Source organism: Phycodurus eques, chromosome 23, assembly GCF_024500275.1.
Source record: "Phycodurus eques isolate BA_2022a chromosome 23, UOR_Pequ_1.1, whole genome shotgun sequence".
Classification (NCBI taxonomy): domain Eukaryota; kingdom Metazoa; phylum Chordata; class Actinopteri; order Syngnathiformes; family Syngnathidae; genus Phycodurus; species Phycodurus eques.
Genome location: NC_084547.1, coordinates 4,685,499 through 4,711,428, shown reverse-complemented (window position 1 = coordinate 4,711,428; position 25,930 = coordinate 4,685,499). Strand labels below are relative to the sequence as shown.

Genomic DNA, 25,930 nt, shown 5'->3' with positions numbered 1-25,930 from the left:
ACTACACCTGGGATGCTGGTGCCGACTGACAAGCCTTTGCCTCCGTCTGAGGGCTTCCCGTTGATGTAGATCCTCCAGTCCCCGTCCCAGCTCCTCCACGACACACCAATATGGAACCAGCTGCCGGTGTTCACCGCCGGGCAGTCGGTAATTCGCTGCTTACCGTTCACGTACAGCACCCAACTGCAGGGTCAACAAGAAACAAAAACTGTCACAATGTTGTTGGGATAAAAGGTTGTAATCTTACGAGAACAAAGTCGTAGAACTATGATACTGAAGTCAAATTTGAACAAGGGAAGAAACTCGGGTTTTATCAAAGTGTCATGGGTGTGCGTTGCGGTTGTTGTTTTCCCGCCGTCTCGTACACACCTGCTCCTGAGAGCATCTTCCCCACCTGTGCCTCGTTCACCCTAATCACCCCTTGCATTTAACCTCGTGTCTCGTTCTGTCTAGTCGCCAGTTCGTTGTACCTTGTCGTCGCGTTCCAGCGTTCCTTCTTTCCACGTCACAGACTCACAGTAAGACCAGACCCTGTTCCGATGATCGACCTCGCCTTTTTTGCCTCACGTTTTTGGATACCGTTGCCTTTTTCGGATTGCCTGCCTGCGTACCGACCTCTGCCCGTATATGAAACCTCTCTTTTTGAAACTGTCCATTTGTTTTGGAGTCGTGCATTTTTGGGTCCTATCCTCTGTTCCGTCCATGACATAAACAAGTGAACTACAACTCGATTCTTGTAATATTAAGCCAATGCAAATCATTTTGCGCACCACCAAGCTAGTTTGCGAGCCACCGTATTACGTATGTCACTGACCCGTTGTAGTCTATGAGAAGAAAAGCATTGTCGCTGCTCTCCACGGCGTAGGAGATGGGCGTGCCATAATTGGTGGTGTCCGATGACCTCATCCAGAAGGTGCACGTGATCTCCGTAAGCGGCGGCATCACTCCATCCATCAGCACGTAACCATGGATACCCGACACCTCAAAGTCCAGGTTGAATGCGGAAGACATTTCTGGCGGGGAAAACAACATGTTTTTTTTTTTTTATCAAGGAAGAGGTTGACAGAAAAGCAATCTCCACGGCAACCAAAACAACTTGTGCATCGTCTGTCCTATAGTACCTGTCTCACACCTGGTTCCGTTGAACCCAGGGAGGCAGCGGCAAGTGTAGGACCCGAGACCGTCCATGCAGCTGGCCCCGTTCACACAGGGGTTAGGGTCACACTCGTCCACATCCACCTCGCAAATTGGGCCAATGTAGCCCTGCACACACTCGCACCTGCGAGTCAAGAATATCTATGAGAGGCCTTCCCAAATCACAATTGGACAACCATGACAGTCACGAATGATTTACTCTTCTGGCTGACTGACGTTTGCATTTTACACTATAACCTTTTCAGGTGAACTTACACAGAGCAGAGAGAACAAACAGTATACATGTATTGTTGTATGCTCTGTTTGTATGTGCTGCTGCTCCGTGTGTGTTAGGTAGCGTTTGTTTCTGTTGCAACCTGCTGATACCGTTCTATCGCACCCGGAGGCCAGTAAATTAATTAGATGGAGTGAAATTGAATTGAATAAATCACCTGAAATCGTTAACGCCATCCAGACAGGAGGCGCCGTTAAGACAGGGGGCGCTGTTACATTCGTCGATGTTGACCTCGCAGCGGTCCCCCGCGAAGCCGACGGCGCAGTTGCAAGCGAAACCGCCCGTCAAGTCCTCGCACACGCCGCCGTTCTCGCACGGGTCGGACAGACACTCGTTGATTTCCAGTTCACAGCGAGATCCTGAGCAAGTGGGAGCGAGGGCAAAAGGAATGCAAAATAGTGCATCACGCAAATGTTCGGGAAAACTGAAATTGCCCCACTTTCGTCTAACCTGTGAAGCCGCCGACACAACTGCACGTGAACCTGTCCACCTCGTCCACACACACGCCCTCGTTTAGGCAGGGGGACGAGAGACATTCGTTGACCTCCGCCTCGCACACGGAGCCTGACACAAAGCGGCAGGGGAGGGGTTAAAGTTGACTTTGAACCGTATTAAAGTCGCCATCAAGGGCCGGGCGATTCCTCCATTTTGATCGAAAAAAAGGCAGTGCTGCCAATTTAGCGACTTTTCCGACCCCATTGCCAACCGTATTCATTTTTCTTTTCTTTTGAAAAGCGACTAAACCGGCTTGTCTGTGAAATTCAGGTGTGTAAACCTCTGTAACGACAAGACGATCCCCATAGATGGCGGCGTTGCATTCCGCTAAGGAACATGAGTGGAATTATTTAGCTTTTTATGCTACAAAAAACAAATTGGAGATAATATTTCAAGGCCATATCACCCAGCCCTTGTTGCCATGTAAATTGTATACTCTCGTGCATCAAATCAAATAATCTCTGACCTAGAAATCCCGGCTTGCACTGACACTGGAATTCTCCCATGCCGTCCTTACACAGGCCTCCGTTCTGGCATGGAGTCGAGTCACACTCATCCACGTCGACCTCACACTTGGCACCTGTTGAGATACAGAGACATGGGGGCTTTTTGGGAAATTTTCTCCGCTCTCAGGACTCCCTGGACCCACAAAAAGATTCAGAGCCCCAGGCCTGAATGAAAGCGCGCGTCTGCTTACCTGTGAATCCAGGCATGCAGGTGCAGACGTAGCCAGCGCCGACTTCTTCACACGTTCCCTTATTCTGACAGGGATTTAGGAAACACTCATGGAAAACCTGCTGGAACAGATCGGAATCAGGCACAACTCGTGGCACGGTGGGCTCGGGAGGAAAAACAAAAACTTGCATCCGACCTGGCTGCTGGCTTGGTAGTCGTTGATGACCTCGACCTCTGGAGCAGCAGTCACACTCTCCTCTTTGGGAAGAAAGCTGGAGCCAAAACCTGAGGAACATCCGTTTTAACAAGAAAATGTCATTTTTGCACAATGTAAGAATGTGAGATGATGTTGGAATAGTTTGAATCAGTCAAGAAATGTGACATCAGGAGGTAAATATGTAACCTAGGTCTTAGTGGGGAATTTTACTGTGAAATTGTGGGAATTTTGCTCATGTGATAAATAGTTCGGTTTGTGTCCTGATTGAGCTGAACCGTTTGAAGTCAGAATGAGAAAAAGAGAATGAAGTCAATATGAAAAATCTCTCTTCATTTGGGAATGTTGTGACGATGTAGGCACTTTTGGAACGTGATAAATAGTTGCATTTGCAGTTTGAAGAATTGGAGGTGAGCAATGTGGGAGGAGGAGGTAAATGGCTTTGAATTTGGCAATTTGATGTGGAAGGATGAGGATGAGATATGTGAAAGGAGTTCACTTGAACTCTCACTGGAGCAATGCTGGATGGTGGTTGCCCCGGTAACCGTGGTCGTTCCATGGAAGGGGCAGGACAAGCAATAAGAGCGTCCGTGATCGGGCTGGTAGTAATCTCTGGGGCAAGCGTAGCAGGGAACCAGGCCGGTCCGGGAGAAATGACCTGCCGAACATGGAACTGCGCAGGAGACAAGAAGACAGACATGAAGTGCAGGAGACAAAACAAAAGGCTCATTTTAACCAGTGGTGGTAAATATGTATATATATATATATATATATATATATATATATATATATATATCTACGTCACTTGACTTTTTAGTTTTTCGCCCTACATTTGACAACGGATATCTGTACTTTCTACTTTTTACTTTGTCAAAATAGGCTCTAGCAGCTGTACCAATACAGCATATCAATTTTGTGTTTCATAATAATAATGTCATATATACTATATATGCCTGTGAATGAAAAAGCAAAGCGTGGAGAGTCTCTGTCGCGCAAATGCACAAGTGCACTCAAGGAAGGCATTTTCTGGTCTTTTTGTACTTCAGTGCAGGAGTCAGATCAGCACTTCTACTTTGACTGAAGTGTTTTTTGTACTTCTACTCAAGTACAAAGCGTGAGTCCATTTGCGAGCGCTGTCACCTCCACATTCCATCTGGCCCACTGCTCCCCGGGTGACAGTGGACGTCTCGTCAGGACAGAGCAGACACTCCCTGGCGCCGTAACCCGGCTGGAAGTGACCCAGCGGGCACGATTCGCATATCTCCAACCCGTTCAAAGAGTGACTGCCAGGCTTACACTGCCCTGAAAACACATTTCACACAGAAAAGTGAAATACAACTCAGCTGCACTAAAATATACTGTACTATTTTCAACAGCAGTGTCTATTCGCATACCGCATTTTGTTTTATTGCAATGCGAATTCAGAAAGTGGGAAGAGTTCCACATGAACGTGGCACACCTTTGCATTCGGCCATGTTGCGAGAGTGCAGGTAGGCAGTGGAGGTCCCCTCGGGGCAGGATTTACACTCCAGCTGACCCTCCTGGTCCTGGTAGGAGCCCAGCCAGCAGCTCTCACATTCATTATACTCCAGGGAGAAATACGTTCCCACCGGACATTGGACTGTAAACAACGCGCACAATCAACGTCGAGGTGGAAAACAAATAACGGAGGAGCTCATACCGGCCCACCTACCGCACATCCTTCCTTTGAGCACCGAGCCGGGTCTGCAGAACAGCAAAGCCTTCCTGCTCTCCAGCGACTTGGCATCAGCTACGATCATCTCCGAGGACAAGTGGAAGCTGGACAGCGGCTGCCTGGCCAGCGTTCGCTTCAGACGATTGGTGAGCTGCTCCAGGGTTCGCAGGAGCCTCCTCTGATTGGCCACCTCGATCGAGTCGTTCCTCGACAGAGGGAGAGGGACGCTTGCTAGGGGAAATGGGCCAAGTTCAGAAGCTTTAATGCCATCGAAGTCGAACTTTTGCTGCGGCACAATATTTATCGGATTTGACAGCTTAGTCACAGACTTTTTCAAAAAGTGTCACGTTTGTCTTTCGTAGAAATTGCGTTAAAATGTACAAAACTGTGAAATTTATCTCGCCTGGCTGGGAGCCCGGCACCCAATAAACGGCCCCTGCTGTACGGTACTATTTTTCTTACACGTTACAAAATAATGTTCGTGTTTTTGGGGGGCTGGAACGGATTAATGGCATTTCCATTCATTTCAATGGGGAAGGTTGATTTGCGATACAGAGTGCTTAAACTCGTAGCACTCTATTAAACACAGAAAGTCCCAATTGTTCTACCTGTGATGTTGAAAAAGATCTGGATCTTCTGGTCCCGGGTGGGGCCCCTGATCTTTCTGTGCCTCTTGCTGCGATGGCGACGTTGCTGTCTTCTGGCGGGCTGGCGGGCACCTGTGGCGAAGCCCGACTCAAAGTAGGCATCGTCTTGCGTGCCCTGAGGACCCCAACCCCCTGGTACTGAGGGATAGGAGACATGAGGGAGGAAATGAATGAAAGTTGGAGTCAATATTTGAACTCCAAACCATAGGTTCAATATGTATTTGCAAAATATACGTACCAATGGCGAATCCATTCTCATAGTCGTAGTTGTACTCCAGACAGTTGCCTTGTGACATCACTTCCAGTTTGCAGGTGATATCATCGCCGCTACAAATGTTTGGGAGCTGTGAGAAAAACAAAAAAACACATGAAAAGAAAAACTGGGGGGGAAAAAAAATCCTCGTCAAAGTAGCTTCTCCTCACCATGCTCCCCAATTTGGAGTTCAACTCCCCCGTAAATGATTTGACCAAGTCTACATCGTCGCAGTGCGAGGCTTTAAACAGCATCTCAAACGGCTTCAGCCCGTTGTTAGCCACTCGGTTCACTGGTTAAAAACGACAACAAAAACACATTTCAACAGGGAGGTGACTTACAGGCCTCGATCATTTCAAGCCAGCTAACAATTTAAGCGTCTCGCGGTGCGCTAACCAGAGCAGTCGGGTCTGTCCGGGGAGTAGGGTGGCTCCCACAAACCGTTGTGGGCACAGAAGTAGCTGTGCACTGCGTCCTGAGTCAAACTGTAGCCCTGCTTACAGTGCAACGTACAATTGACACCTTTCTCTTCCTCCAAACAGATGAACTCTCCATTTATTGGTACATACGGTCGCTCACAAGTCGTGCCTGGACAAATGAAAACGCTCACAATATTATATATATTCCAACTTTATAATGTTGGACTTTTTTAATGGAACTTTCACTTATTTGGTTTGACATATGAATATCTAAATTGTGCACATTTGTCATTAGGTCAACATGGTATCATGTTTTCCACATATCTGTACACATAATGCAACAAACATGTTTTTGAAAATGATTTTATTATGATGTATTATTATTATTTTTCAATTATTATTGATTATTTGTGTACTGTAAAGAACAAATGTGTAAATTGCAATTGTGACCAACTACATTTCCAAAGTCACCTTCCCAACACTGAAAAAGAAGTACTGTGAATACTTTCCGGCTGCACCGTATCCTGTGATGTTGAATCGCGTACCTCGCACAGTGACGGTGATGTTGCAAGTGCGGCTGTTTCCTGCCGCGTCGGTAGCAGCGTACTGGACCGCAGTCTCCCCTGCCGGGAACAGTGAACCCGGAGAATGGCTACTGGTCACCGACAGCCGGCCGCCTTGAAGAAACACAGACAAAGAGTCAAGTCGACAGCGGCGTGATGCGCAATCCATCATCACAACTTGGTCAAAAACATTCAATTTAGTCTTGTTATCCTGCGGGGGGCAGTCATAGACTTGGTTTAATTTTCAGGGCAAAATGCATTAAGAAGCATTTCAACTAACTTAGCCTTGCTTTGCCTATCACTATATGTCGCTGGTATAGATAGTTTAATTGAGTTACATTATTTGTAGTCAGCGAAGATTAATTTCAGACCAATTCAGTGAAATGTTTGGAAGCTGGGAATTAGTGGGAGCGTTTCTCAGTCACTGATAAAAAAGGTAAAAAAAAAAAAAAGAAAGAAAAAAGTACACTAGTGAAATTATTTTCGCCCACGCCCACTTCTGAATTATGTTGCTTGACGGTCCCTCGTAGAGAGGCTGCCCTTCTTGGCTCATACGCATGGTAGACTAGGAAGAAAAATAAATTCAAGGGCAAGGGTCGTAAAACCCGAATGCCGACTCGTCCGCCCCATTACAGCACTTCAGAGTAGCGACCAGCTGGGCTGACACACGTCTGGGGTCTCCCTTTCCATTCATTTCTTCATTCATCCAGCCCACACAAAAATATACGTCTCGTATGTGCGCGCTTGTCTGGCGAGTCGCGACTATATTTAGAGCCAGGCCTGGAAAAACAAAACATTGACGTCGAAACGGAGCCGGGCTGACGTCGTGCGGCCCCCGAGGGAAGCAGAGGCAGCCTGTTATTACACATGGGCGGGGCGGGGGGGGGGGCTGCAGACAGGTGGTCGCCGAAGCACATCGAGGGCCTTGTTGAGACGCGAGGTGAAAGTGTTTGCGTCTGTCGCGTGCACTGGTGGAAAGTAACAAAGTACAAATACTTACTGTACTTTAGTAGATATATTTTTTTAGGTGTCTGTACTTGACTTCAGCATTTATTTTTCAGACTTTTTTACTTGTACTCCCTATATTTGAAAACCGCTATCTCTGCTCACAGTGTACTGTGCCTCAGTAGAAGTACAGATACACGTTTAAACCACCTCGAGTCACGTGCTGGGCAAACGCACAGCGAGCACGACGGTAAATGACGTCGGCCGGCGGCCGCCCAGAAATGCGTTTTGTCATCTTTCACCGCAGCGGCTTGAGACCGGCAGGCGGCTCGGTCAGCGTGGCGGCGGGGCCTCGACACGTCGCTTTCCAGCGGGATCCGGACAGGAAGCAGAGGATGCAAATTAAGGCCTCCGCAGGCCACAGTGGATGAACATCACAGATGTGCGTGTGACCTCCTTGAATGCGAAGGGAACATCATTTGAGGCGCTTTTCAAAAATCGTGTGAACGATTTAGAGCAGGGCCAAGGAAACGTTTGTGGTCAAGGACAAGGGGATTTTTAAAATCCCCCACAAAAGAGAGTCTGTTTTTGGCACTGGTGTGACAAATTTCACTTCAACGCCCGTTCTCTTTCTTTCAGAGAATTACAATCCATCTTTCATCCAGTGTCTCTAACACACACACGCACAAACCAGACCCCTTTTTTCCAGTCACTCAGTGGAAAAGATCTTGTTTATCCATCATGTGAGAGGGAGTGGCAGAGAAGAACCCACCAGAGTGCAGTCGCCAGACATACCTGAGTTATCGGAAAACTGCGGCTCCTCCCAAACCGCCGCCGTCTCCGCGTCCGTGGCCTGGACCGCGGCCGGGGACCTGCACCTGTCGATCACCGGCGGCTCCGTATCTAGACGATGGTCGCACAGAAAAATAAAAAGGTCCGAAAATCAGAAGGTGACGGAGGCTGTCAGAGGACTTCAACGCACGTTTCCGATGAAAAAAAAACCAACGAAAGAAAACTCAGCTCCACCCCCATCATAACATATGGAAATGTTCATGGGGTTTTTTTCCCCACTGACTACTGGGATTGCAGTCCTGTTTTTTTACTTTTTTTACACCTGCTGAGATGAATGAGCTGCCTGAGTGACTAAGATCGAAGGACATTTCCTGTAAATGTCAGCCTACGATTACACTTACTGGCAATCTGACGCCAGGGTTCTTTCCAAACATTTCAGAGGACTCTGGGCACCCTGGACTGGTTGCCAGCCAATCACAGGGCACAAACAATGAACCCTCACGAATAGTCGAGCCCTGCTGTGAATACAAAAAAAATGAATATTTATAACTGCCAACAGATGCCGCAAGATCGTGGCAAACCACTATTTTTGTCCAAAATAAACTCCTCAACTCACTTCAACAAGAACTTCCTTGACACCAAGATGCCACAAAATGGCGACAAAGCACTACGTTTGTCTAAATTAAACTCCTCAACTCACTTCAACATAATTTCTCGGGAACAATATGCCACCAGAGGGCAGCGAAGCACTACATTTGTGTAAAAGGGACTCCTCAACTCACATAAACATAATTACTTGGCACCAAGATGCCACAAGATGACGGCAAAGCACCGGTTTGTTTGAATGAAACTCCTCGACTCACTTTAACATAGTTTCTTGAACCCCAGATGCCACAAAACGGCGGAAAAGCACGACTTGTCAAAATGAAAAGTCCTCAACTGATTTGAACACAGTTGTCAAAGCTGTGTCTTGGCTCAACAAAGGTTGGGAAACACTGTTACCAATGACAGTGACCGTGAAAGAACAGTTGGCCTGATTCCCAGAGTGGTCGGCCGCGATGTAGGTGATGGTCTCCGTTCCGATGGGGATCAGTTGCGGGGGAGTGTACACCGGTTTCACCTGCACCGTCACCTGGAGGAAGAGCGACGGCTTTTCAGAAAGAAAGCTTTCCCACATTCTACATCATTTCCGCAGGGGCTCGAACCTCCTCTTTGGAATTGTCGGTGGCAATCGGCGCGTTCCAGACGACGTGAGCGGTGCTGCGCCGTTCATCCGTCGCTGCGACGATACTCTCCGGGCACTGGATCCAAGGTGGCTCGATATCTGCAGACGCAAAGCGCAAAAATGTCCGGACAGGTCAGCGGCCTACCGCAGGGTCGCCGCGCACGCAACGGAATACCTTTGCAGGTCGCCTTATGGACATTCGCGGTCCAGTTCCCCGAGCCGAGACACACCGCCTTCCTATTTCCTTGGAGACCGTACCCTTGACGGCAGGTGAACATGCAGGCGGAGCCCGGGGAGGCCGTCCTTTTCGTACAGGCGGGGGGCGACACCAGGATGTTCTTCAGCGGCCCGATCGGGGGGCAGCGCGCCTCTGCGAGGGAGGGAGCCAGGTAGTGAGATGCATCTGACAACGCACTTAAGGGCATGAAAAGCATTTGATCTCCCGCACGCCGGAATCACATTGCAACGCGTTTCAAAACATTTGAACTACTATTTTTTGTCTGAACTGCAACACGATATCACGATGCCAAAAAAAAAACAAATAAAAAAAAAGCCCGATTTCTGTCTCGATGAAACTGACATTAAATATGCTCCATTTCGATGTGAAGATGAAAAACAAGATATCTCGGCGTCCTCTCCCGGAGGTTGAGGAGCTGGCGTTACCGCGCTGTGCAAACAAAATGACTCGGAGCCGAGACGGCCAAAACAAACAAGCCGCGACTCGGACACGTTTGGGGGAGCGCCGTCAGGAAGCGGGCGAGCCGGGTGTCGTAAAGAGGAGCGCTGGCCGTAAACTCTCTTCCGGCTCGCCATTTTGCAAATACTGAGCGTGCTTCACACTGGCCACATTGAGATTTTGGGATGTTAAACTACTGAATGTTTTCAACGTTCATATATTAGGGATCGTATTTGCATACGTTCAGACAAGACTGATCATGTTTTTCCGAGAGTAAGCACTTATTTTCACATGATCAGTTTATTATTTGGGGGCTGTTTTGAATATTGTAATGATCATTTTCTTTTTCCACAAGCGAAGGGGGGAAAAAATGAGCTTCATTGTGGCTTGTTGACCAGAACAAGAAGGCTTACCCACACACCGAGGTAGGGGTCCACTCCACTGGGAATTGGCCAGGCAGGTGATCTTGGGGTCCCCCTCCACTCGATGGCCTCGGTTGCAGTCCACTTGGCATTCCGCCCTGTAGGAAGCGCCGCCTTTGCTACACTTCAGGGTGCCGTGGGGGGGCTTGGCGAGGGGCGGGCAGGAGCGGACTGCGCGAAGAAAATCAAATAAACGTGCAACACAAACACAGACCGACAGGACAGCTAAGTTGCACACTACACGTTCTAACACAAACAACAAGTAACCCTCGAGAATTCATTTCCTGCGCACAAAAGATTCTCAGTTGTTGTTTTTTTCGGCAGGCGATTCTCATTAGTTTTTGTTTTTTGTGTGTTTGTTTTTTTTAGCAGGCGAATGTTGCGGGTACCAGGTTAATATGTACGCCTCATGCAGCTGCTAACTTGTACTCGAACTCGAGTTACTTTTAAAATCAAGTACTCTGTAACTATATGACTTTACGAAGGAGTATTCGGTCATCAGATTACTTTTGTGAGGTAACTGTGGTGTGAATGTCAATGGCCGTGTGTCCATGTGTGCCCCGCGTTTGTCTGACCGAGAAAATGGATGTGTCGAATGTGTTGAGACAGACTGAGGGACCACAACTACTTTTTGTGCTTTCTGCGCCGCAGATGTTTCGGGGGAAGAAAAGGTAGGCAGGGTCCAATTAAAGAGGGAGCTCAGGAAGGAGGAAGGACACACCAAGAGGAAGGAATGTTCTGGAGGACGTCAGGGAGTTTTTTTTTTTGAATGCGGAAAACGCCACTTTCGACGTGGCGTCGGTTTGCCGAGTGCGCAGCTTCACTTGTGTGATGTTCGGACGACCTCCCGGCTTTTTAGGCCCGAGGGAAGGGGTCTCCATGGTAACGCCGGTCTGTCTGCTGCTCGTGAAACTGACACAATAACACACTTTTTCTTTTTTTTATAACTTCTCATAAATGTTCAATGCGTAGGGACTTTTCAGCAAAATCCCATAAAAATCACCAAAAGCGGTTACTCAACTCTTTTTGCGTGTGTTTTCTTGTTTCATATTTTCTGTAGGCGTGAGCTGGAGCCTATCCCAGCTGACTTTGACGTTTGAATTTTTGCTTACGTTTACAAGAGGCCGGCGAGCCCGACCAGGTGCCGTCGGCCCGGCACAGCCGGATGCCCGTCCCCTGGCCGTCGAACCCCGGCTGGCATTTGACGCCGCAGGCCGCGTCGTAGTGGTTGTTGCATATGTTCTGGATGAAGAAGCCGTTTTGCGGCGGGGACAACGGAGGGCAATGAACCACTGGAATGAAAAATACAACAACAACAAAAATAATCTAAATCAATCAATCAATCATCTGGCGATTGGTAGCGGTTAACACCGACGTGTGACCGATCGTTCCGGTTACCCTGGCAGGTCAAGTCCACTTGCCGGAAGCCCGGTTTGCAGACGCAGTCGCTGAGCGAGGTGCCGCCAGGCCGGGAGGTGTGCTGCTGGTCCGGGCACGGCAGGCAGGTGCTCGAACCTCCGGGCGTTCCCTCTGGTTTGTAGGTGCCGGGTGGGCATGCTTAGGAAAAAAAAAGAAAAAGAAAAAAGGAGAGCCTGAATGATATCACCAGATATACTGGAAAAAAAACGAAAACTAAAAAACAGTTAATGATATTCAGAAAGGTTCATTCGTTTAAAAAGCATCCATCTTTCCTTTTCTATGTAGCAACTGAGGCAGACGTGCTGACCACTAGGCCACTGTGTTGCCTGGTCTAAAATCATTTTCAGGATAACACTTCTGATTAAAAACCGGATGCAGAGTCTCCCCGTTTTGTCCTCTTTTTTTTTGTGTGTGTTTTTTTTTTGTACAATTTAATATCGGCAATCATAAACTCTGCGAGTCCACACCCACGCACATGTTTAAACATGCTCGGGAGATGGAAAAATACACGGGGAAAAAAAAAAACCTCTCCACAGGGGATATTTGATGGGATTTGTAGGCCTTAAGCAATGAGACATATTATGAGTTTTCCTTCCAACCCATTTAGAATTCACAGTAGTTGCAATGTCTCCACATGAAGCTTATGTGAAAGATGGAGAGTAAATACTCAACATGCCACTCTTACGACAAGTCATTTATAGCGGAAGCCATTTCAAAAGGCACTTGTGTGAATTCACCGACCGCCGCAAAATGCGGTAAAAAATGTCATGCCTGAAATTGAACAGCAAGTCGGCCATTTTGGTTTGAAGCATCCAACCGGGGCCGAAACTCCTGAAAGGTTGCATGTTTTGGCTTCGGATGCGCACAGACAGATCCACACACAGTTCCGAAAGAGCAGACGTTCTGGCCCGTTCCGCCAGGAATCGGGCCAAGATGGGAGGAAGGAGCAGGAAGTGATGAACGACGAAAGAATGAACTTGCTTTCGAAACGTATCAGCACGCCACAGGCCACGTAATGAATCCGCAGCAATTGCGCTTGGACGCCGCGGCGCTCGGAATTACACAGCAGCCAAACATCGGAGTCTTTATTTAGAGAGGAAGTAGGGCGTCAACTGGCAGATGAGCGGAAAGCAGAACGACGTTTGACTGGCTCCCATTCTTTCATTGAACAATAAAAAAGATATTGTACTTCATTAAATTCCGGGACAAAATGGTCTATCGCCTGCGCCGGTATACATAGTAAGCAGCAGCCACGAAATTTAAGAAAAAGCGGAATTTTTTGAGAACACATACTGGGCAGTAGCGTGACACGGGTCGCGTTCATTTCTCACGTTAAGCAGTAGAAAGTCAGCAAAGTCAACTCATTTGATTTCAAAACCTGATCATCGTGAACAGCGAACGCGATGAACAACCCCAAAACGATCGGCATTATTTTAAAGGCGCTGGGGTTAATAAAAAGCTGGGTAAGAAAAAGGACCCTTGCGTTTAATACTAGAGATAAGCAACTCCAGCTCGCCAGGCTAACCTTAGACGAGATTTCGCGAGAACGGGGTAATCGCTTTCTGAGCAAGAAGTGGGACGCCAGGAGAAAAAAGAAAAAAAAGAAAACGCAAACAAAGTGCAGGCCAGTTCATAAGCAAGGAGCCAACGTTACAATCACACGAGAACGTTTGGATTAGACCCGCCTAAAAAAAGACTGGGACGAACACGAAAGGTTTATTCAGAGGACCGCAGCGACCGACTTGGAGAGGTTGGTTTCATCTCAGAGGGTCACATTCGTCGCTCGCTGTGTACATTGATAGGCTCGCTCCCACAAAATCCACAAACACATGCTAGAAAACGCACGGCCAACCACACGGGGCAATTACGCACGCTGCTTCCCACCTCTTATCTTCGACACAAATTATTTAATTGCAAGGCAGCAAATCTCACAATTTCATGTTACCGACAGAAATATGTCTGCACATCTGGTCCGAGTCATCATCTGGTTTATTTTATTCTGCAACCGGAGCCGGCCGATTCCAGATGGGGAATCGAAATTCTGCCATCTCACCGTTTGAGCGTGGACCGCTAATCTGAGCGCTTCCCAGAACACGTAGGCCAGAGGAATGGATCAAAAGTCACTAGTACTACAAGTATCGCGATACAAATATACAGTGAAATCCACTTTATCGCGAGGGATACGTTCCGAACCTTTCCGCAATCGGAAAATAAACAAAAGTGTATTAAAGAAAAAAAAAAACAAAAAAAAAACCTGCCGTTCCATGAAAAAGGGGCCAGGAAGTTTGGAAGAAGTAGCACCGGACACGAGTTTCGCCAATCGCTCAATCATAACAGGACGCACACAAAAAAGACCCGTGAATGAAATTGAACAGGAAGTCAGCCATTTTGATTTGAAGCAGCCATTTTGGGGCCAAATTCCATGAAAAAAAAACATTTGCCCCCTTCTCCAGTTCCACCGATCGTCCCACTTGCGACTGAGACTCAATATGTGCATAAATAGACAGCGGAAGTGTCCGGTCTGGCCCGCGAAACACATTCACGCCAGGGTCGGACATGGGGGAGTGATGAAAAAGCTGCTTTTTCGGTATATACTTTGCCTGTGACACTGGTGTGATTTGACATGTTGGACCCCCTACCAAGTATCCGGGGAGAGGGAACCAGCAACAATGACCATTTTCTATCCCCACACACAACAAAAGGGAATTTCAAGGAGGACGTCAAGCAATCCCGAGCTCATCGGTAGAGCGACGATACCTCTCGCTGACTCCCAAGGACAGACTGCACGTCTCGCTCGCTTATTACAGACTACGGGAACGCGGGGACTCGTCGGGGAGGTTGAGGCCAACCGCTGAACAACTGTACAAACACGGGCAGCTCTCCAGTCTGGTGAGTTTGATTATAGATGGCGGTGTGCTGGGAAATAAGTGACAAAAAGGCCAACAGTGCGTCCTCGGTGTGCACGGTGTAAATAAACACTTGGAAAAGGGATTGACGCCACCCAATGACTCGGAGTTACATGACAAGAAGTGGAGCTGGGAGACAATACTGGACTCGGAGAGGGACAAATATTACAAGACTCTCCATCGTGTAAACGATCGTAGGGGCAATTAAAGAACTGTGGCCGCCATATGTCGCCTCGGGATGGTACGTTGCCCACCCCTGCCTTAGAGGCTCGGAATCATATCCGGGTGTTTGCGCAGTGTTGAATTCGCCACTTATTTATGCCCGGTGCGCTTGGCGACACGCTCGACTCGTCGCGTAAAGGATGGAAAACTCGCCGTGCCGACTTGTTTTTCGCGCTCGCCGGCGGAGGAGGGCGCGTTTATAGCCCTGACCCAGAAACAAGAAGAAACAGCAGCAGGAGGCATCAATTCAAGCCGTTTACAAACCCATTTGTGTCGTTTCATGAAGGGAGTGGGCTTTCCGTAACGCTTTATCTATTCGTTATCACGTGGGCCCCGCGTTCGTAGCTAAACACGGAGGGGATTTGTGTTTTATCTCCCACAGCGGAACAGAACCAGATGTCCGAATGAGGCTTTCATTCGCGACCCCCGAAGAAACGAGAAGGTGGAAGGAGACAGACACGCTGTCCAGACAGTTTGCAGTTATTGCTGCTGTGGGGGGCAATTGAAGCTTGACCCAGGCGAGCGGTAACGGCGAGTCCTTACTGTTCGTGGAACAGGTCCGCTCCTTCGGTAGAAACGCAGAATGCTGACTTATTACAGCATCCAACCGTAAATGACAGAAAATAGAAGGCCACTTTTATCCGTGCGCCGGCCAGCGGTGGACGTTTGCTTCAGGCACTCCAAAACGAGACCTGATTTGGAAATGTTCACTTTGAACCACCACGTGGACCCTCCAATGCAGGTCAATCGGGCAAACTAGCGTCTAATCTTCATCTTCCCAAGCTCCTTTTCACACGATTTGGCCCCGAGGTGGCTGCTTCAAACTAACGTGTTCAATTTCAGACATGGGTCTTTGAGACTTTTTCGTGCGTCCTGTTACGGCAGACGTGTCCACCCGAAGTTTGTGCCGAGCATCATTTCTGACGTTTCCAGTGCAGCGCTACTGAGTAAGCTTCATGACACCCCATGAACATAATCCAGAGCTCCTGTCATTCCCTCCGGTTCCAGAAGAGGTCACGGACCCCGTTTGACTCTCGGTCCACAGACCCACTTCTCGTGTCCTCTTCATCGAAGATATTTAAGGCGCAACAGCATTATCCGCAAACGGTCAGAACGGGGCCTCGCCTTTTGTCTTTATCTGCTGGAATTCCTCTGGTGTTTTGTTGGATGAGACTGTTTCTCTTGGCGCGGACGGGTCTATAAACAATACTCCCGTACACAGTGGAGATTTGGATCTGGTTTCCAACCAAGTTGCTCGGTCAATAATAATAACGGCCCCACTGCAGGACTGATGTTCTTGTATGTTTTTGGAAAAGGGGAGCCAAAAAAAAAAAAAAAACCGCAAACCTCAGAGTCTAGACGGCAAACCCACCTGAATCTCCCCCCGCCACGCACACACGCACACACATACGCACACGCTGAGGAGGGGGAGGCTTAACTCTGGCAGCAGTGTTTTGCTGCGCCTGTCAAAAAAGCTGACCAGTGACGCACGCAGAGTAGCCAGAATCCACACAACAAGCTCTGCTTCAGCCAGACCGACTTGAGGTAAACTGAGCCTCAGTCTTGACTCCATCAAAAGTCAAAACTTGAAAGTGAGGTGTGCTTTTTCCACTGTTATCATGAGCTAACTTTGCATTTTTCTTGTTACGAAGTCCACAACATTAGCAAAAGAAATGTCAACCCAAACAACATGTAACTTGATACCCCACCCCCATTCTTCTCAGTATGAGCACTATGTAAGTTAATAAAATAGGGAAATCATTTTGTGTGCAGAGGAGTTCATTTAAAAAAAAAAAAAAAAAAGGTACTTAAGTCATACACCGCCGTGGACATTTCTATTCATCAACTGGAATTCAACCATTTACTGCCACCGACATTTATTTGTCAAGTACGTTTTTCAACATGGAAGACGGTCTCGCCCGGCTCGTCTGTGACATTCAAGCGTCTACGTAAGCGCAATGACAAGCAGACGCCAGTCGATGGCGGCATTTGCATCGCGTTGGATTTGAGATCAGCGCAGATTTCGGGTCGACGATAAAGATCAGGGTGTGAACCTCAGCCTGTCACGTCAATTATGAGGGAACAGCCTACTCTTTCTTGCGGTGGGTTTGGTTCATTTATTTTCACCGACGGCTATACTGTATTCCGTGGCTCCCAACATGACGCAAAAAGCCACAGAAACCCGTCTGTTGGTACCACTGTGTGTTGAACAGAAAATTCCGCAGTGGGCGAACCGCAATCTGGTGGGGGATTTACTGTACTGTATGTACCTTTTGTGACATTTATGTTTTTCTCGTTTAAAATATGCGCCTCGACTCAATAAATGTTGGAAAACATTGGCCTTTAGTGTGTCTGTATCAAAGTTAGCTTTCAAAACGAAACACTTACTCAATCACTCAATTTGGAGTTCCTGCATCTGTTAGTCATTGCGCTGCAACACACACACACACACACACACACACACGCACGCTGAGTTTGTGCCTCCCAAACGCAGTGAACATGATGCAACCTTTAACACGACGAGACCACCTGCGTGTGTGGAGTCGCAGTGCGCCGCCGCCGCGGAAACACGAGACAGGGCCTAAAGAAGCGACGTAAATCAAAGCGAGATGAAGGAATGCGTCATGACTCGCGGAATTCCATCGTCGGCTGCAATCGAGGCCAATGAGGGAACACGTCGCGCCAAAGTTCCTCGACCGGATCACGTCTGGCCGGAAGGAGAGGGACGGCCCTTCAAGCGTTGACTTTAACAGAAGACTCAGAAACTAATATTGTGACATTTTGCCTTCTTCTCAAAAAATAGGCAGCCTTTTCATTCCTCTGGTATTTAGGGGTACACAAGGTATTATGTTTAATTGGCATTTAATTGGTGCGTGAATTTCGTCGTCTGTGCCTCCACTCGTCTAAACACAGTATTCTGATTGACATGATTTGTGGAAAAAGAATGAAAGCGATGAATTCATCAGTTTTCATCCATCTCAGGGGGCCGCCATGTTTGGCAGTGTCGCCCTCTGCTGTCGACCGAAGCGAACGTTTGGCGCGCTTGCGTTGCGAACGTCGCGTAGACCAAACGCGGAAAACAAGTAGCGGACTCCTCGTGTATGCGGCGCTAGCTCGCAGATCTACAGCTTGAGGACTTGATGGTGTTTGGGTTCAAACCATTACGTCATTGTCATCATGATGCGGTTTGTTTTCAAACCGCTTAATGTTACAGTGGCAACAATAATATTAAATATACTTAAATATACTCTTTAGTATCTTGTTTTTGATGAACAGTACTAGAATGCTACTGTATGTCACTGTTGGTATGATGGTGGCACTTGGTGTAAAAGGCTGGAGAACCACTGACATCGTGCTTTGCTGACGTTTTCGGCCGAGAGGATGAAACAGACAAAAGTTGAGTCCAGAGCCTTTTCGGGCTACCTACCCGTGCACTCGTGCTGCAGACCCTTCCCGTAGTATCCCTTCTCGCAGATGCAGTCGTAGCGTCCGGTGTGCGTGCCGCACTTGCAGCTGGCCATCACGTCGCAGCAGTCCCGGCCGGCCTCGCACAAGGACGAGCATCGGGACAGATCCTCCTGGATGTAGCTGCCCGTGGGGAGATCTTGGGAAATGAGGCGGAGGTGTTAAAACGAGACATCAAACCTAAAGATGTCTTCTTCCCACGAACGCGACGAGTGGCCGAGCGTGTGACCGAAAGCCTCCGAGCAGGCTTTGAGGCTCCCTGGCCGACTTCACGAAGAAGCGCAAGCGAGGCCAGAGCTGCTTTTTGGTTCTCACGGCCTTATCCGCGTCTGCCTCTGATCTTTACGACTGACGTCTCCCCAATCCGGGGCTTCGGACGGCCTGGATTCAAGTCCACGCTTGTGATTTATAGGGTTTTTAGGTTTTTTTCACATTTTGTTACTTTTTCCAAAATGAATGAAATCCATTTTTCTTTCTTCAAAAATTCTACAAAAGACACCACATAATGACAACATGAAACAGAGTTCGGGGAGATTTTTTGCAAATCTATTAAAAATAAAAGACGAGGAACAGACAGTATTCACAGCCTTTCATGAAGGTCAAAATTGATCTCTGGTTTATCCTGTTTAACTGGTTAGCATTAAGCGAGCGCTAGCGGAAGCTATGTATTTTCTTTAACATCCAGCACAATGTGCAATTCTCCTTATTTTGCGTTAGTTTCACTGTAAACGTCAACCGGGAGTTTCAATAAACGGCTTGAACTCTTTTGGAAGAACTGTTCGCTATCTGCCAAATTGCACACAACCGCACATTAGGGAGGACAAGACAGTGTAGTACATGACAGCCTGGTAAACTGGTATTGGGTACCTCGCGATTTGACGAGATGTACAGTAGGGCACCGATACCGATACTGGGATACTGTCGCCAATCATGGGATTTCCCGCTTGACGTCAGGCAGAAAATGGGCTCCACTTCGTGAGCTAATTGCTTAACAGGCAAAACACACCTCAACCAATTTAAAACGTTAGCTTCTCATTGAGATCTGATGGCAGCAGAGCTGTGAAGTGATCTTATATAGCTTCAAGGAGTAAATGGAAAGAGTGCAGAGGCGCAATCCGATCCTAAAGTCCGTCAAGTAGGATAACAGATGTTTTTTTTAAAGTCGGTTAGCTCATCCTAAGAATTCTGTCATAAAAAAGATGGAAAATTGTTTTGGGTCACCCTACAAAAGGGGGAATAAAATATGGTCCGATGCTAAAGCTTGTCAGATCTCGCACCTTCATGCAACGCACGGCGAGCCAGGGCTTCGAACTCGGCAAAGTTGTGCACCAGGTAGCAGTGCTGGTCCTTGGGGTGCGAGGCCATGTCGTGCAGCTCCCGGATGTTGCCCTGCCAGATGCCCAGCGTGAAAATTTCCACGCCGCGCTCCCTCAGAGCCGCCGCCACGGGCCGAGGATCTCCGCCGTTGGAGTAGCCGTCGGTGATGAGGAAGATGACCTTGCTTGCATTTGCGCGGGAATGTCGCAGGATTTGCTGTCGGGCAAAAAGAGAAACGCATTCGATGGTAAATACATTGGATAGTCAGTGCACAAACTGGACAATGCGGTGTGACTTTTGGGGGTTTTCAGCTTGCTCTCACATTCCAAAACTATGAACGTGACTAACTCGTCTTTCGGTGTGAATGCGGGTGTTTGTCTATACGTGCCCCGCATTGGCTGGCGAACAAGACGGTCGACTTTGCCTCTTGCCCAAATCAGCTGGCATAGCTCCAGCTCACCTGCCGCCCCAAGGAAGACAAGGACCAAAGAAAATGAAAACAGAGAGGCTCCACCAACTGCTTGTTATATTATCCCAGGCTTTAGCGATATGGGAGAACGTCACACATGACCACTAAAAGCAACCCTCAATTCGAGCGTTCTTCAAATCCCGACCTCAGCAGGCGCGCGGGGTGAGAGAAAAATGAGAGAATGGCCTAAAACTAGAGTGATTTCTCTGACAGAAAAGCCAGCTGCTAGCCAGAGAACCGCCCAAAAACACTGGGCAGACGCGCATACAGTTCCTAAACTAAGTGGAGGCCCGCATTTACAATCCACCCCGTACAATTAGACGGGACGTCCAACTCGGTGAAGCATTTATTTTCAGGGGTCTGAGAAGCCGAAATTCTCTCGCTGTTCGGCGGACCGCGGAACCTGGAGCGGCCTGACGGTCGGGAGGCAACTGATCTTGGTGCCGAGGAACTAGGTGCAAATGAGTTGAAGAGTTTCATTCGATAAAAGTGAGGCAATTCTAAACTAACTGAGATTTTCTCGATTGTTCGGCAGGGGCTTGAGGGGAACGCTGCATTGTAAATAACTGACGGTAAACATTTGTACTCAAGCACTAGGAGTCGAATCAGTATCTGTGTTTCTACTTCAGGACAGCGTGAAAGTACTTTGGCCACCTCTGAAAACAAGAACTGATTTTCCCCACATTCTGAGCCCAATCCTAGGAAAGAAGGATATGAAGGGTGTGACGGGGTAAAGGAGAGAAAGTTCTGGTCTTTATTGTCTAATTGGCCAAACATCAAGCGGCCTCTGGCAGGAGGAGCGTAATTACAGAGGCCACGAAGCGAGGGAGCGAGGGAGGAAAAGGAGGACCGCCAGCGGAACTGGTCGCACCGTTGCATTCGGGAGAACCGGGCGCTCCGTGGTACCACTCGTTTGTTGTGCATAACAGCTGTGCGTAAAATAAAATGTAAAAATACACTGCTGTTAAACAAAAAGCTCATGTGCCCAAAATATATGTAACAAACAAAAAGGCAAAACACAGCTCGTGCTTTTTTTTTTTTTTTTTTTTTTTTTCTTCTTACCCACAGAAGTGTGAAGAAAATGAGCAGATTATAAGTGAAGGCCTTTTTTTTTTTTTTTTTTGCAATGACGCCGGCTGGGGTTTAAATTGCTATTGTATGCGCCAAACAAAAGAATAGCAGTAAACTAAGGAATCCCTGTGTCTTAAAGGGATGTGTCTGAGATGGGGCTGAAAAGATCATGTTCTTGCTTGTGGAAAACACTATTGGAAGAATTAAAAAAAAAAAAAAAACATCGGGGAACGAGATAGAACATACACGTCTTGAACCTAAAATTTTCACACAAACATAAGGCTTCCCGCGCATTTCTCGGATGCTGCGTTGGGCCGAGTCTTGTCGGCCACGTTGGCGCAGGTCCAAGGGAGCGACAACAAGCCTTCAACAACGGGCGCATATCAGTGTGTGTGATTTGGAGACAATGATAGAGGATGTGCTAGAAGAGTGTTGAAAGCAACCAACAGGCCTGGAGGCATGAGCAGTGAAAACATCAACAAACTCCCGGCGTGGCAACAGACGTGGTCATTTTATTATGATTTTTGTTTTGTTTTTGTTTTTTGCATCCACGATCCAAAAACAACAACAAAGGCCCGCAACAGCAATCTGACCACATCCGCTCAGAAAAGCCGCCCCCGCCGTCCCCGTTGGTTTCGGAAGCGAGAGTGCTTATTTTGACAGGCTATCCGCTCTGCTCTCGGCTTGCTTTCGGTCAGACAAACGTCAACACGCAACTCTCCACCGGCGGCGCTACTGAACAACATTGCGCACAATCCGAGTCTAACATTCCATTGAGTATGACCGAGTCTGCTCGTTCGGTTGAGTGCCAACCGAATTCACCATATTTACAGTTGCGAGCTTTGTGCTCGCGTCTTGGGGAGTGAGACGTTTGCCAAGACATAAGGTGTGAAAGGGATCGATTTTGGGACACCGAGGGTGACGACAGCGGCAGTGTGAATCGGATCCGAAGAGTGGACACAAGAAGGCAAGCAAATGTATGGCGCACATTCAAATGACAACCGGGTGGAATCTGGTGCGACCGTGAACGCCAGGCATAACCGAAGGTGGCGGGCCACGCCGCCGACAGCCGCTTCCTTCGGCGACCCCCTGACCCTGCCAACAAAGTATTTGTCTTCAAAGCGTCCGCAGCGCTCACAACCCGTGTATACGCCCGTCTCCTCATCTCCACACCTTCGCTGGCTTTCATTTATCAGCTCCCGCGCTTGAGCAGGCTGGCCTCCCGATTGCGGCGCTCTATTTTAAGCCTCGGGTGGCTGATGATTGTGGACGTTTATGTGCAACAGTGGACTCGGTGGAAGGTGTTGGTCTGACACCGTGTCCCTTCTCTAGGTTGGCCGACTACTGACGTCGTAATTCCATAAAACACAAATCTCTCGTCATTTCCGGTGGTCCTTCAAACGCATACTCCTCTTCGAGACTTAGTATCCAATTCATTATTGCCGCACGATTCGAAGAGCTCCAGACCAATACGGGCTGACGGCGGGGGGCAGAGGCGGATCGTGTATCTTAGATTGTCTGAAGTACGAAAACAGATACTAAAAGTAAAAGTACAAGTAGTGACTCAACTCCCAAAGTTCAAATTGAAAAAGTATAGACACTGTTATGATAACTTGGCACAATGAAAAAAACAACAACAACAAAAAGAAAAAAACAAAAACAAAAACGTATCGACTTAAAAGATAGCTTCCCTCTCTTACTAACTTTAAAAAAATAACTAAATACTATAGTAAAGGAGAGTGGACCAACGCATATTTGCGGTTTGGCATTTGCCAAGTCACATTTCCAGGCCAAAGCATTACAAGAGCTTACTTTGGAACCAAGGAACTATGTTGAAGTGAGTTAAGGAGTTTAAAGCAACTTGTGGCATCTGAAGGCAATTCTGAACCTTTGGCGGGGCGGCAGATGCTTGAAGGAACACTTTACCTGAGAAATAGCGCAAGTAACTTGCTTACTTCCCACCATCCGTACTATCTGACAATCATTTTCTACCGCTTATACGTTGTCACGGGTGACCGGCGAACGCAGCGTTTCCAGGGAATAAACACATGGCAATGTAACGTCTGAAATGATGGAAAGAATCTGCGCAGTCACGAATGAGGAGGCCACGGGGTCCTTTCTTTCGAGACGCTCAGTGGCTGGAAAGCGGGCCCGAATTTCTGGAAAATATTCCGCATCCATTTCAGAAACGAGGGCGGGAGCGGGGAGTCCCGTGAAGGAACGATCGTTTGTCAAACAATTCGGTTGAGTGGATCATCCTGGCTGTTGAGATCATTTTCTCTCGCCGTCCACCAGCCTGATTTTTTTGGAACGCTGTCCTAGATTTATGAGGTGCTGTATACCGGTGACGTATGCTTCGACCTATGACCCGCTTCTCTCTGCAGATCGTTAACTCCCCGTGTCTGCTCTTATCGCGGCGAGGTGAAGCATCCCGGACACCGAGGACCAGCCGGACGGGCTGCGTGGCGGCGACACCGCGAGCGGGGGGGGAAACGATTAAGGCCGAGATGGCGGGAAGCGGCGCTTTGCCGAGACAGGAAACAGAGCCCCGTCTTATCATTTTATCACGGTCCGGCCTCGCCCTTGGGAGCCGGATCAAACACTTGCACCTTGCTTTCATTTCGTGCAAAGGATGCTCTTTCGCCAAGGTCCTTTTTCCCCCCCTTCGTGAGAAAACACAATTGCCAACTACTGATGTTGCTATTTCCTAGAAAGAAGACCGACTATCGATGGTGCATTTTCTTAAAAAGTAGACAAAACTATTTCTGTTGCAATTTCATAAACCAAAGACACAGTGCTCTATTTTCACAGACGGCGCAGCTGCGCTTCAGCGTAAAAAACTAGCGCTTCCTGATTTCCGTACAAGCGCAAGGCTCACTTTGCACTTTGCGAAAAGCATGCCGCTACTGACAGAGCACTTCCCCAACTTCTTGCAAATGATTTTCTTTTGGCTTGGTTCTTCTTATTCTCTTGAGAGACAACACATTTGCAAACTATTTTGTGCCTTTTGTCACTCCAAAATGTACGATTCATCAAAGCTGCAATTGATTAACTCGTGTTAAAAGACGCCACGTGACTAATTTTCTTTCGAACCAAGAAGCCAGCCATTGACATTATTTTCCAGTATTTACGTGCCACAGCTCCTCGGTGGCAGGGCCCCGGGGGTGGATGAGATTCCCCCGGAGTTCCTAAAGGCTCTGGATGTTGTGGGGCTGTCCTGGTTGAGACGCCTCTGCAACATGGCGTGGACATCGGGGACAGCGCCTCTGGATTGGCAGACTGGGGCGGTGGTCCCCTTTTTTAAGAAGGGGGACAGGCGGGTGTGTTCCAACTACAGGGGGATCACACTCCTCAGCCTTCCTGGTAAGGTCTATTCAGGGGTGCTTCGGGAGTACGGGGTACCGAACCCCCTGATACGGGCTGTTCGCTCCCCGTACGACCGGAGTCAGAGTTCGGTCCGCGTATCCGGCAGTAAGTCGGACTCGTTCCCGGTGAGGGTCGGACTTCGCCATGGCTGCCCTTTGTCGCCGATTCTGTTCATAACTTTTATGGACAGAATTTCTTTTATGGACAGAATTTTTGCTTTGCGTAGAGGGGGTCCGGTTTGGTGGCCTCAGTATTGCATCTCTGCTTTTTGCAGATGAGGCGGTTCTGTTGGCTTCATCGATCCGTGATCTCCAACTCTCACTGGAGCAGTTCGCAGCCGAGTGTGAAGCGGCCGGGATGAGAATCAGCACCTCCAAATCTGAGACCGTGGTCCTCGGTCTGAAAAGGGGTGGCGCGCCCTCTCCGGGTCGGGGATGAGATCCTGCCTCAAGTGGAGGAGTCCAAGTATCTTAGGGTCTTGTTCACGAGTGAGGGAAGAATGGAACGGGAGATCGACAGGCGGACCGGTGCGGCGTGTGCAGTGATGCGGACTTTGTATCGGTCCGTTGTGGTGAAGGAGGAGCTAAGCCGAAAGGCGAAGCTCTCGATTTACCGGTCGATCTACGTTCCTACCCTCACCTATGGTCACGAGCTGTGGACATTTTTACTATTATTATTATTTTTAAATGATCTGGACCATCTTTTCATTTTAAAAATCAAATGTGCCCGTTTAGCAGAAAACGCTTGCTCGCCCGGTTTAGTGTTTGTTTTTTTTTTTTTTTTTTTTTACACGCCTATCTGTCCCACAGCTTAAATACAGGGTGTGTGTACTTTTGCCACCTCAAATGTCATGACCACGGGTCTCATTTAACCTCGCAGACAGTGTGCGAACAGGTCTTCGGTTTGGACGGAAAACATCGAAATGGGAGGAATGGGAGACGTTGCGCTGACTCACTGGAACGAGAGTCACGTTATTTGTTTGGCCTGCTGTGGCTTGGAAAGGCCCACGACGACCATTTATATTTTTAGCGCTAGGTTAGGAGTTATTGAAGCAATTACATGACACAGACGCACTCGTGTCTGCTATATGGCCGTAAACCGCGGGCACGCGTTCGCACTTACAGCGCTCTAATGTACTCTTCATTACGCTGGATGACAAACACGGAAAGCCGGTCCATAAACATTTCGGAGTGATGGATGAAGCCCAAACGCTTCCCGGGGTGAGTTTGGAAGCATTCAACGCA

At 48.2% G+C, this 25,930-nt stretch overlaps 1 protein-coding gene across 6 annotated transcripts in view; it reads right to left on the bottom strand.

The window, feature by feature from the left end:
- Window positions 1–25,930, bottom strand: part of svep1 (sushi, von Willebrand factor type A, EGF and pentraxin domain containing 1) — a 46,518-nt gene that overhangs the window by 17,155 nt on the left and 3,433 nt on the right. For all 6 annotated transcript variants that reach the window (XM_061669641.1, XM_061669642.1, XM_061669643.1 and 3 more), the window contains exons 3-28: window positions 19,741–19,996; window positions 18,426–18,602; window positions 11,850–12,008; window positions 11,564–11,743; window positions 10,443–10,622; window positions 9,529–9,723; window positions 9,334–9,452; window positions 9,131–9,260; window positions 8,132–8,239; window positions 6,374–6,505; window positions 5,806–5,997; window positions 5,580–5,701; window positions 5,395–5,500; window positions 5,118–5,294; window positions 4,507–4,740; window positions 4,273–4,434; window positions 3,954–4,115; window positions 3,325–3,486; window positions 2,796–2,884; window positions 2,622–2,718; window positions 2,391–2,504; window positions 1,880–1,993; window positions 1,587–1,788; window positions 1,122–1,279; window positions 815–1,013; window positions 8–183 (exon numbers count right to left, since the gene is read on the bottom strand). In XM_061669641.1, the coding sequence (XP_061525625.1) occupies window positions 8–183; window positions 815–1,013; window positions 1,122–1,279; window positions 1,587–1,788; window positions 1,880–1,993; window positions 2,391–2,504; window positions 2,622–2,718; window positions 2,796–2,884; window positions 3,325–3,486; window positions 3,954–4,115; window positions 4,273–4,434; window positions 4,507–4,740; window positions 5,118–5,294; window positions 5,395–5,500; window positions 5,580–5,701; window positions 5,806–5,997; window positions 6,374–6,505; window positions 8,132–8,239; window positions 9,131–9,260; window positions 9,334–9,452; window positions 9,529–9,723; window positions 10,443–10,622; window positions 11,564–11,743; window positions 11,850–12,008; window positions 18,426–18,602; window positions 19,741–19,996 (4,102 nt within the window). The remainder of the gene's footprint in view (window positions 1–7; window positions 184–814; window positions 1,014–1,121; window positions 1,280–1,586; window positions 1,789–1,879; window positions 1,994–2,390; window positions 2,505–2,621; window positions 2,719–2,795; window positions 2,885–3,324; window positions 3,487–3,953; window positions 4,116–4,272; window positions 4,435–4,506; window positions 4,741–5,117; window positions 5,295–5,394; window positions 5,501–5,579; window positions 5,702–5,805; window positions 5,998–6,373; window positions 6,506–8,131; window positions 8,240–9,130; window positions 9,261–9,333; window positions 9,453–9,528; window positions 9,724–10,442; window positions 10,623–11,563; window positions 11,744–11,849; window positions 12,009–18,425; window positions 18,603–19,740; window positions 19,997–25,930) is intronic.